Source organism: Nymphaea colorata, chromosome 9 (assembly GCF_008831285.2).
Source record: "Nymphaea colorata isolate Beijing-Zhang1983 chromosome 9, ASM883128v2, whole genome shotgun sequence".
NCBI lineage: Eukaryota > Viridiplantae > Streptophyta > Magnoliopsida > Nymphaeales > Nymphaeaceae > Nymphaea > Nymphaea colorata.
Genome location: NC_045146.1, coordinates 3,648,264 through 3,660,186, shown reverse-complemented (window position 1 = coordinate 3,660,186; position 11,923 = coordinate 3,648,264). Strand labels below are relative to the sequence as shown.

General features: G+C 36.5%; 1 protein-coding gene and 1 long non-coding RNA gene across 6 annotated transcripts in view; one reads left to right on the top strand and one right to left on the bottom strand.

Annotated features, from left to right (window-relative positions):
* Positions 1–1,019: 1,019 nt before the first annotated feature.
* LOC126410360 (uncharacterized) lies at positions 1,020–2,064 on the top strand. The gene is made up of 2 exons (XR_007574211.1): positions 1,020–1,440; positions 1,813–2,064. It is a non-coding gene; the product is annotated as an uncharacterized LOC126410360 (long non-coding RNA).
* Positions 2,065–5,176: 3,112 nt separating this feature from the next.
* Positions 5,177–11,923, bottom strand: part of LOC116260211 (uncharacterized) — a 40,388-nt gene continuing 33,641 nt past the window's right edge. For all 5 annotated transcript variants that reach the window (XM_031638364.2, XM_031638365.2, XM_031638366.2 and 2 more), the window contains 4 exons: positions 10,071–10,160; positions 9,888–9,972; positions 5,683–5,813; positions 5,177–5,611 (listed from right to left, as the gene is read on the bottom strand). In XM_031638364.2, coding sequence (XP_031494224.1) covers positions 5,465–5,611; positions 5,683–5,813; positions 9,888–9,972; positions 10,071–10,160 — 453 coding nt within the window. In that variant the 3' untranslated portion in view covers positions 5,177–5,464. The remainder of the gene's footprint in view (positions 5,612–5,682; positions 5,814–9,887; positions 9,973–10,070; positions 10,161–11,923) is intronic.

Sequence of the window (11,923 nt, the reverse complement as noted above, 5' to 3'; positions counted from 1 at the left end):
AGTTATTTCTTGATTCGTGACTAAGTGGGTCAACTCGGGTTGGGTTTTGTTAATTATTATTTTAAACAAAAATGATATATAACCTGTCATTTAAATATAAAAAGTTGTAAAATGACTTGAATGCATGCATAATTCATACCATCAGGCATCAAGTAATAACTAAGTTATATTACCTCTTTTCATGACAATATCTATAATTGCATCTTTCAAAAAAAAACTGTATGGCGAGAAACAATATAACAACAAAAAACAAGTCAATAAAAATCAAACACTAAGATTAACACATTCAACATTTACAACTACTAATGGTTAAACAAATTCGACATATATGTTAATATGATACAAAACTAAAATTCCAAAAGTAAAGAGTCCAATGTCCTACAACATGAAATAAATACATTGTGCAAGAAGTTATACCTAATTAACTTTACCTTTTCATTTGCAATATGTATAGTAGTAAATGAACGATAATTCTGAATTCTTATATTTCAATAAGTTAGAAGATTTCTGTCAAAATTTATGTAATTAATAAACAAATGACCTTGTTAATTGCAAAATACACTATTTATAGGACTACACTAAGTCAAACGAGTTTTAAATTGAGTTTGGGACGAGTCATGGCCAAGCCAAGCCGAGTTAGGCTGAGTCAAACCGAGTCATGCCGAATTTTGACAAAAACCGAGTCCCCTTACTGGGTTGACTCATTAGAGGGCCGAGTCAACGAGTGTTAAATCTTTTTTATACAGCTTGATAACCTTATTATGAGAGAACCTCCCCAAGGTTTAGTTTTCAAGCAACGGTGACTACTGTAACTACTAAGAGGGAAGATGGGGATGTGGTTGCAGGTGTGGAGTTGGTGTTCAACAAGATACTAAAAAGCAAAAGTTCTGGAACAAATAGCAGGTGTGCTAAGGGTGGTAGAGATGTTCTACATAATGTCAACAACTTCAATATTTTCTTCCTTTATCAGGAACACTACAAGAAAATTGCTCAAGCGCCACGGTTGTCGCCCATGAATATGACCGTGGCCATAGTTAACTAGTTTGAATCATGCGACCCGGTTTTAAGACCCTCACGGTCTTCCTTTATTTGTTGTTCGCCTGAATCTTCATTTCTAATGTCAGGGATCAGATAGGCACGGAATGGAGGGTTGAGAGGGAAAGAAGGGCGTGGTTGCCGAACATTTTTTATCGAACAATGTGGGGAAGCTTCGAGAGGTGGAGCAAGGGAGAGGGTGTGGATTCTGGGGGTTTGCTGGGCTGGATTGGGAGATATTGATCGGCAGGTGAGGGAGAATCAGCGATATCTTCACGAGGTCCGCAAAGCAGGGTGAAGAAGCCGAAGCAGCGAGAAGGTCCACCAGCATCCCTGTCCTTCACGCGGTCCAGGATGAAGAAGCAGCCGTTCTTCCTTCCGTGGGCTCCTTTGCACAGTTACAAGGTAGGTTGTCATTCCTAAATCCACACGCACCCTGCAGCCCTCTTCTTCAAAAAAATTTCAGCCCTCATCGACATTGTCAGCATTTTTATCGGCTGTCATTGGTATAGCAGTTGCAGTGGTTGTGACTGATCTTTCCTTGATAGACATTTTTGCTTCCATTCTGGCCTTTGTACCCACTGGTTGATGAATCCTCTCTGTGAGTTTCCAGTATCCAGTCATCTTTTTATCTGAATCTTTTGCTTCTTTTATTTTAACCAAACATTAGTATCGGTTTCTTTTTCAATCCACTGCGCATTGTTACTGTCAAAGTGAATCATATCTAAACTTTGCTGCTGGAAAAGGTCTGTGATTGATAGGAGCGAATTTCTGCAGATTATGGTAGAATTTTGTGCATATGCAGTGGACTGCTACACACGATCCATCTTCCATCATGTCCAAGTCAAGACATCAATTTCTATTTTTGGTGCTACAATTGATTTTCTGATATTTAATTAGAAAATAAACCTGTTTGCTGCCAAATCTGTTTTCAAATGTTTCTCATGTGACTTGGAAATGCTTTCTTTGTTAGATGTGAATTCAAGCCCACTGTTGGTTAGGAAAATAAAGACGTCTGTTATTTTTTCAGTGGCTTGGTTTCTTCCTAAAAATTGACAACTGCATTGTATTGCCCAGATCTTATTTTTGATTTATTTCCTTACCGTACATCAAGAGTACTTGTTCCCCTTATGCTAACCCACCTGGCTTTAGGCATTTTTTTTAAGTTCCCGTGATTTTCAATGAAAAGAAATGTTTCTGTCGAAGCAGCTGGCAAATCTTCGTTGTCCTTTATTATGTCTAAATCTTAAATTGTTCATGTGGAAGATTAGTTGGGGCATAAAAAAATTCTCCTACTTGGTGCATCTTCTTATATAAGCCTATATATTAGGTTAGATAAGCATTTGAGCTGATTAGATCCTATGTTAGTTGGATGGATCTGAATTCAATTTTACATAAGTCCTACATTATCCAGGTTCAGGTCTGACTTTAATTACCTTGAATACGATTAGGTTGAAATCAGTAAAAGTCAATACCTTATCCTTACATCAGAGGCTCCCTTTATTGAAAGAACATATATGGATAGAAAACAGAGTACAAAACATCGACACTGGTACTTCTACCTTTTCAAAGTGTCCATGTTATATAACAAGAGAATTTCCATTAGAACTTTGTAGTTTTGTGGGTCCAGCAGGTTTGGCACAAAAAGGAATATATGAATCTTCCTTTTAAAAAAAACATTTAGATGTGTATGTATTTAATCTGCGGGTAGTTTTAGTTAGTAAATTTCTGTTTTTTTCATTTTTCTTCTTTTGTGAATTTCTTTCAATATTTGTAAACAATTTCCAAATTTTCATAATAAAATACTTTTGTGGATTAGTTAGTATTCTCTCTCTCTCTCTCTCTCTCTCTCTCTCTCTATATATATATATATATATATATATATATATATATATATATATATATATATATATATATATATATATCGCGAAAACATATTTTCTTGTGTGTGGTGAGGGTGTGTCTCACGGATAAAATGTCTGAGACAGACCTTGTGTCTCAACTTCATTCAAAGGGCATCACCATAACCAATGCTCTTATATGATAATTCCATTAAAAGGTGCTTTGATAGAGGCACAGAATAGCTGATCTGGTGAGATGAAAGGTTGATTGGTAATTTGATTTTCATGAGCACTATTTTTTTGGACTGCCAAAGGTAGGTATGCGATGTTTGATTGACAAGTATTTCACTTCTCACTTAGGTCCCTGAACAGTCCTGAATCTCAAGAGCAAGAGCTTCGGCCTCTTCACTTCAGAGTGGAAGATGGCCTTGAGGCATGACACTGTTTGATGCCCTCCCTGCCATTCAAGCACACGCCTTAGGAAGCAATGTTATTAAAAACGGCCTGAATCGACCTATTCGAATCGAATCAGTCCTTTGCCGATGCAGTGGCTGATTCAGCATACACCTAAAATCGGGCAATTTATTAGACAGTTAGGTGAGTCGGGTGATTCAAATCGAATTGCCAAATAAAGGTAATCACGCTAATCGCGATGCCCCATCGCCCTTTGGGTGCTTTTTGTCACTCATTAATTCTGGGCCTGTGTGCTGCTCCTACCTTTCATTAATTTATGCTTGTTGAATTATGTGAAATTGTTCGTTATTCTAATCCATTGTAGCTCACAACGTCGCCCATAATGATCCGGCGTGCGAATTTGGTTGTGGACGCCTGCTTTATCGACAATTTGAATTTCAAAATACATTATTGACAAGTTCTTGGACTGAACGTACGAGAAATAGAATTACCATATAACGTGTGACCTATTTTGATAAATATTTTATTCCATTGTGCTCATCAATGACTATAGTTATCCTTTCATCATCTTTCTAATCCCAAACTGCTAAACCTTCTTATAAACTACAAGGTATGTCACCAGAATGCAGGGTGCCGGTGCCGGTACGATACATCTCAAAAAATTATGGTGCGACGGTGCGGCAAAAGTATTTATTATTATTATTAATTTATTATTAATATTATATATTAATAATATCAAATTTGATATTATTAATGCACCCTATTGAAGTGCATCTAGTGCTGAATATCGTAAGCCCTGCAATTCTTTTGCAAAAACATAGATTTTGGTTAGTGGTGCCAATGTGTTGGCTTCTTTCATTAGCTGGGGAATGGGCTGTGTCACTTGGGTCAGAAGCACAAACACGTTAAGACTATTAAAGTCTAAAACAGGGAGCAGGAGCAGCGTATCCAGTTTTAGTTTATGTGTAGTTCGTGAAACGCGACACGCGACGGCTACCACCTGTTGATTAGGCTACCATGTGTACGCCACAGCTCCCATCTTCCAACAGCGAGAGGCAGTTCACAGACACCAAGAGGGGAAGAGAGAGGAGAAGGCGAGCGAAGAAGAAACGCAGGCAGGAGAGGGAAGTCATGGCCCTCGACGACGGGAAGGAGTTCAAGCTTGTGGCCCTGTGGGCTTCAAGAACTTCGTCCGCCCTGATCGGACCGGTTCACCGTCAAGCGGTTCCACCATGTCGAGTTTTGATGTGGCGACACATCCACCACCGCCGCCCGCTTCTCCTGGGGACTTGGCATGAGCCCTATCACCCGCTCCAACCTCTCCACCGGCAACCCATTCTTTGCCTCCACCGTCCTTCATTCCGACGACCTCGTTTTCACCATCTCTGCCGACGCCGCCTCCCCCTGCCCCCTCCCTTCCTTCTCCGCCACTGTGCTAACTGCTTCCTCGCTTCCCACGGCTCCACCGTATTATTCTATTAAGGTGCGGGTTGGGTGCTAATCTGGGTCACACCCATACCCGCACCAGCACCCGCATCGACACGGGTGCGTCACCAGGGCTGCCGCACCCTGGTGACAGACTACAAGTACTTTCTAACCATTTTGATTTTTACTTTCTGATTCCAGTCAAACCGATTTTGACAACATTGCTTAGAGGACCTTTGGTCTTCCGGATGCCATTCAGAAACTGATTGACAACATTGCTTAGAGAACCTAAATGTACGGAGGCCCCCATAGGCAGGCGAAATTAGTAACTTCCTACCATGAGTAGATACATCGGAAGGCGCTAGCATTTGACACGCTTAAGGGTAATTGGACTAATCTTGATCACATACTCTTGGGATGTGGATCCCGGGGAGAACTTCCGGAGAAAGTTTACAGCATGATGTTTGATACCAAAACTACGTTAGAACGTAAAATTTTATGATTTACAAGGTGTTCTACCATATATCAAAAACTACGTCATTACTGGGCCTAACACAAGGAATGATTTACAAGACAACCTTGCTTCCCTAATGCTGTGTTACAAGATCTGCAAGGTAGAACTGCATCCATCAGGACGCTATAAGCCCCCTGAATGAAGCACAGAAACTATGGAACCCCAATTGCTACTTTACAATGCTTCGACTCTCATGGTAGAACTACCAGCAAGCTAAACTACCCACAGGCAAATATCACCTGCGTCGGCCAGGATGTGAATGGTGATGACGGGCGTGGCTTTCCTTCGCTATTCTATCAGCATACATTGGCAGCTTTATTATCTCATCTATCTCATTAAGTAAATCAGTCTGTGTTATGTTATCCTCGATGCTTTTCCTCACCTGTAGTTTGAAATGTCATTAAGCATTTTTACGATTAAAAAACAAGGACAGAGGATGGAAGAAAGGGTTACCTTTGTATATGTATTCCAAGCGTTTGGAGTTGTCTTGTCCACTCTGACTCGCATGTACTCCCAGCACATCTGATCTGGATTCCATGAGCATTCTATAATCTTTCCAGAGTATTCCATGGGATCTTCACCGCCTGCATGCAGATCAGATTTCTTTTTGTAGATTAACAAAGCAAAATCCAATGTTGTAAAAGACATATTGTAACGTGTATCGGTTGAGTTGACCTATATGCCGTATCATAATACATTGTAAATGTAGCATAACGTACTGTAAATTAATGGAAAATTCAGGAAAAATTAAGAAAATTGTATTCTGTATAGAAAACTCATCGCACATAAAATATATTCATGATACATCATTCATAGACCATGATATATCAACAACACATTCAGTCTGAAAAATCATAGATTCAAAATAACATAATAAGTATCCATAAAAAGTTTTAAAGTGTTTTAGATTATATCAAAAGTACAAAACATACAATCATTTAATGCCAAAGACCAATTATAATCATCGTCTTCTTCATCTTCATCCTCATTTTCTTCATTAATTGTTTCAATGTTTTCAAATAGAATGTTCTCACCAACATATGCACGATAGATACAGCGGTGTATCATGCACCATAGGCATATCATATAGGTTTTTCAAACCTATATGATATGTATCACACAATATAGGTAAATTACATTGAGAAGAACATGCAAATGATAGAAAATAGATCTGAGTCACTTAGTGGGAGATCTCAAATGCAAAATTAATAGGAACATGAAGAGAACATCAAACAGAATAAGATAATGTGTTAGGCCCACAAATTGACAAGCATCACCAGTACTGATACTAAAAATCATCTAGTGCCAACCAAAAAAAAAAAAGGAGAGAGGGGATTTGAGTGAAAATTACAAATGCCAAACTACTCATTTAATTGAATAGGCCAATGTAGATATCAATCCAGCACCTCTAAGAAATAGGTATAAAGTATGAACAAGGCGACCAAGATGGTATGAAGAATTCCATAGGGACTCCTTGGCAGTGTGAGTGGTCGCTAGTATGAAGTATGAACACACACACACATACACAATATTAGCCTTATCCAAGGAGTTGTTGAGTACATTGGGTGATATAATATATATATATATATATATATATATATATATATATATATATATATATATATATATATTATTATATTATTATATTATTATGTTCCAATGCCTTAATATGTTTTTCATAAATCTAACTATATAAATGGATGAAAAATGTATGAAAATACATCAACAAAGAAAATAAATCATAAAAATGCCATGTCTAGATCGAATTTTTGTCTTTATTATTCTTTGTGATCTTATGTTCATATATGAAATGCACCAAAATTTAATAACCACAGATATTTTATACAAATAATCATAGACATTGCAACCAATTATCTTACTAAGCAGCCCACTACATAGATCTTATGCTTCAAGACTTAAGCAAAATCAAAACAATAGTTGGATACGTGGAGAAAGGAAACAAGATCAGAAAGTTTATCTACAACCATACCTTTTATTGACTTTGATGAGGACTCAATTTGGTAACAAAGAGCTATCTAGAACCATTTAGAACAAGATTCACCACTAATTTTATCATGATCTAAAGTTTATTCCAACATCAAACTGATCCTTGAAAGTGATGACTTCAGATGAATGGCACACATCAAAGTATTTGACATTTGTTGATAAAAAAGAGATGGAATAAATCATATTGAATACCAATTTTTGTAAGACAGAATCAAGTATCGACTACCAAAAAAGTGTCTAGTCAAGTAGATAGAGGGGGAAAAAAAATCCTACAGTGAGATATCCTTACGAAGCTATGGATAAATCCAAGGAAGATATAACATGACAAGGAAGAGAAAAAATACAAAACTTATTGAAAAATAATTGACAACTATTAGGAAAACAACTTCATCGCCCTCTTCATGCTGCTACACATTATCCCAATTCCAGGTACCATCATAGTCCACATTTTCTAATATATTCTTTTTTTAAAATTTTCTGACTATTATTATCATTTATCTAAGATTCTAAGGAATGTTGTTATCTATTGCAATTGATCTATTGCAATTGCTAAAGCATTCTGAGGTTAGGCGTGGTTTAACTCAATGTATTGAAAACTCAAAGCCAAATATTCCAACGAGAATAAGGGCATGAAAGTAGGTGCTCAACAATCTTAGATTCTCTACTTACTCAGTTATTATTTCTTATACAATAAGTTCCAATTAACATGCAAGTGTTTGTAATTGTTACCAATCTTTAGTTTGGGTTATTTGAAGATGCAGCTGTGAATTTTGGTCCTTCAATAACTATTATGACTAGAGAGCGCACAAGCCAAGAAATAGATGTTTAGGTGGGCATATGTTCTGTTATCTGTACTTTAAATATGCATTTGATATAAATCAGAGCTGCAATAGCAACAGTACTTGATCAAACAGCTACCTCACTTGAGAGTGCAAACAAGAACATCAACAACACATAACAAAAAAGTGCTCAAACTGAATAGGAAACTGTATGTATTGCTGAAGGAAACAATTACAAACAGGCTCAAAAGACCCAAACTTATATGGGATAACAGTCATAAATAATAGAGAAAAACAAGGGACAATAAAGAAAGGATTTAGCAGCTGAGCAAGCTAAAAGGGCCAGAAAACTAGCTGTCGAGGCTGGTTCTTATATTGAGTCAAACACATTCTTCATCTAGATGCCAATTAAGTTGGAGTACCTTTGACTAAATTCACACCAATAAGATTAATAGATTGCTCAAAAAAAAACTGAACAACCCGATTCTTGCCCATTACAATTTAAGTTTGTGGTGAAGACAACTTAAGAAAACTTGACTTGATCCAATTTTTTGGACAACATACATTTGCAAAAACCAACGGATGAACAGGTCATGGAAAGAGTTTTAGGAGATGAGGTAAAAACTTACTTGAAATTTTGACTAGACATTATTAATTATTATACATTATATTTCTTTCATTGTGATATTCTTTACATTTTTAACTGGATGTTATTTTATTGAATGAAGGATTTCATAAGGGAATCAAAGATAGACATTGAGAACGTTGATGAAGCCAATATTGTTGATGATGAAAGTGGTGATGAATGTGAAAATGAAAATGCAATAGAAAATAAGCTCATTACTTCCACTCTAATTGCGCCATTTACCTCCCCTGCCAACTCAAGAAATCAAGTCCACAAATGACCATTGGAGAGTAGGACTCAAGTTTGAAGAAATTACAGGTCTTGATACTTGAATACTGGTTTCAATTTAAGATACTGTGTTTTGCAACATTGGTTGTTTGAAATTTAACCTTTGTGTACTAAACTGGTGATAGACAACATTGTTGTAATCAAGGGGTGATTGGTAATTAACTAGCAAATAGTAACAATTTAGTCAATTTCTGATGTGAAATGTGAATCTTCTATCTATTGGAATATAAAAGTTAGCATTATAATCATTTATTAAATTTATAAATTGAAAAAGAAAAGTTAAAGTTGACTGCCCTCAACTTCAAGTATGTTTATTTATTTATTTATTTCAATTTTTGAGCATTGGACTTTTCTTTTTTGAATGCTAATTTTAATTTTGATGACATACATGCTGAGTTTGTTAACAAACTTGTAGATGTTGAATATATTGATTTTAGTGTTTTTTTTTTTGCTATTCATTAAATACTCAATCATGCAAAAGTATGCAACTGTAGAGTAGCAATAATAGCTTGATTCCTTAATTTTATGGTTTGTAGCTATTTCATGAGTAAATAATCTCAGTTATGACTTCACTTGATGCTAATTTTACTTGTTTTTGAATCACACAAGTAATTAGTTTATTCTACCACCTTTTTATGTTCAGAAGACCAGTAATATGTTGTTTTCTCTTTAAAAAAAACTAGTTGATAAAACTTGTTCCTAGTCACAGAATTGACCTGACGAGTCATGAATGGATGAGCAGAGTCCCAAGTCACTGGGCTTTAAAACTTAGATTGCGACAAAGAAATAAAAAGTACATTAACAAAGGTCGGGCAGCTTCTAAACACCAAAAGGCCTAACAATGAATGCAAGGAGACCAAGCTATATCTACCCAATGCAATTAGATGGTTAAGATGGAGAAAAGATGCAAATGAAGTTGACATATCTATTACAGAAATCAGCATAAGTTGAAGAGTCACCTTTGAATACAACATAGGCTCCTTCCAATTGCTTGTTCCTCCCTTTATCAATAAGATAAAGTGCATGATAATCTCCCTCCCCAACCTGAAAATATGTAGCAAACATTAGGACCACTGCTTAATCTACACAAATATATTTGAGATTATAAGGAAGAACTACAAAATGAAATAAAAAATAAGAACCTCAAAAAGGAAATCCACAGAGTTCATATGAGCATATTTCCACTTTAGAAGTCCCTCATGGGTTCGGGGTACATATGGATCATCCCATCCCTGACACCAAATCAATTGTCAATGTGAGCTCAGACATCCATATTCCATACTTTTGCACAGGTAGACAGGCCAATAGGTAGCGAAGAGGTTATAAACTTTAATCAGGCAAAAAGATTCTGATAAAAACATATACTGCAACTGCACGCATGCATTTAAAATTATATTCTACTGATAGATCAGAAGATGAGATCAAAAAAGATCAAAGCAAACATGCTGTCAGCATAACATCTGCACACACAAAACATAAATAAATAATCCATTTGATCGATAAAAGATCATACTCCATGTCAATAGAAGATAAAAAAAATAAATAGTTCAAGCCCGAATCAGTAGGTTCTTTATAGGAGGCAGTAAATGTGGCGTCGACTGGATAAGGTGGAAACTTTTACATGAAACAGAAAAAACAGTTCACCATCTTCTGCAATGGTGTGGAAACCAACTAATGTGTTGCCACCACAGTTGCTTCACACCCTACCCAACATCCGATGATGCCATGGCTGGCCATGCAAGCTCAGCACATTGAATAGAAATGTTTAACACATGAAAGATAAATACTTCTGTTGAAGTGTTACAAGAAACATACGGCTGAAAATCATTAACTGCACTGATGAATCCAACCAAATTGTCATTGCTCAATTTGGAACATCTCATAGAAAAACTCCTGTATTAGCAAACTCAGGATTTCTAGAATTTTTACTTTGAAAGGCTACTGTACACACACAAATGATAAGCATGAGTTCTGAGCAAGGCAAAGAAGGAAGGAAAAGATACTTGAACTAGGAAAAGCTTCACTTGTCAAATGTTTCCATATACATCCCTTCCTCATTTCCATGCTAGAATTATGCAAAAATCTGAAAATTTTCTGTCTCCAGTACCAAACTTCATTTTTTTTTACAACATTTATGCTATAGCAAGAACTGCATTAGCCATAAACACTTGTTTTCCACCTAACTGAATAACTAATCAATGCCAATGCAATATAAAAATTTATTAAATCAAGAACAGAAAAAGACAAAAAAAATAGATTAATAAGCTTAAACATTGAAACCTTCTAACAAAGAAAATCAGAAGTTAGCAAAATCGTAAAATAGTACGACCTAGAACTAGAAGCCAAATTTCAAGTTCTATCACCCAAGTGCATTTCTTTTCAGGAGATTTGAAGATGGTGTGCTTAAGTAACACAGATGCCTCGCTTTAGTCACCGTATTCATGTCAACATGCCTTGACATGGGTGTGGACATGAGTGCAGCCTGGTCACAGCTATGAAGTGGATTTGACCATGTCAGCTGCAGTCAACATAACTGAGGAAGGATCAAATTGATTTTCAATTTGGTCAGAACTGATTGAGTCCATATTCATTCAGAATTTGAGGTTTTTTTTTTTTAAATTACTGTGTGTACATGCGAAAAAGAGTCGAGGTCTTGACTCTTGACCCTTCTCAACAATTCTCCAAGGCTCGAGTCAAACCTTCCTACAAGAAAACCTATGAGACACTGTGTTTCTCCCGCATCCAGCAAAACTCTGACAACTACATCCAGTGATACACTTCAGAGGCAAGGAGTATGTGTGTGTCTCTGTATCTATAAGTTCTCCTCTCATCTTCGGCAGCTTATTTTTCTCTTAGCAATAGATATGCTGTTTACACTTCCTCTCACTTTTTCTATGTCTCCATCCCTCACTGGCATATCCATCCCTCTCCCTCTTTTCCTTTGTTTCTCCCATCCTGACGAACCCATCTCTATCCCCCTTTTTCTTTATTTCTC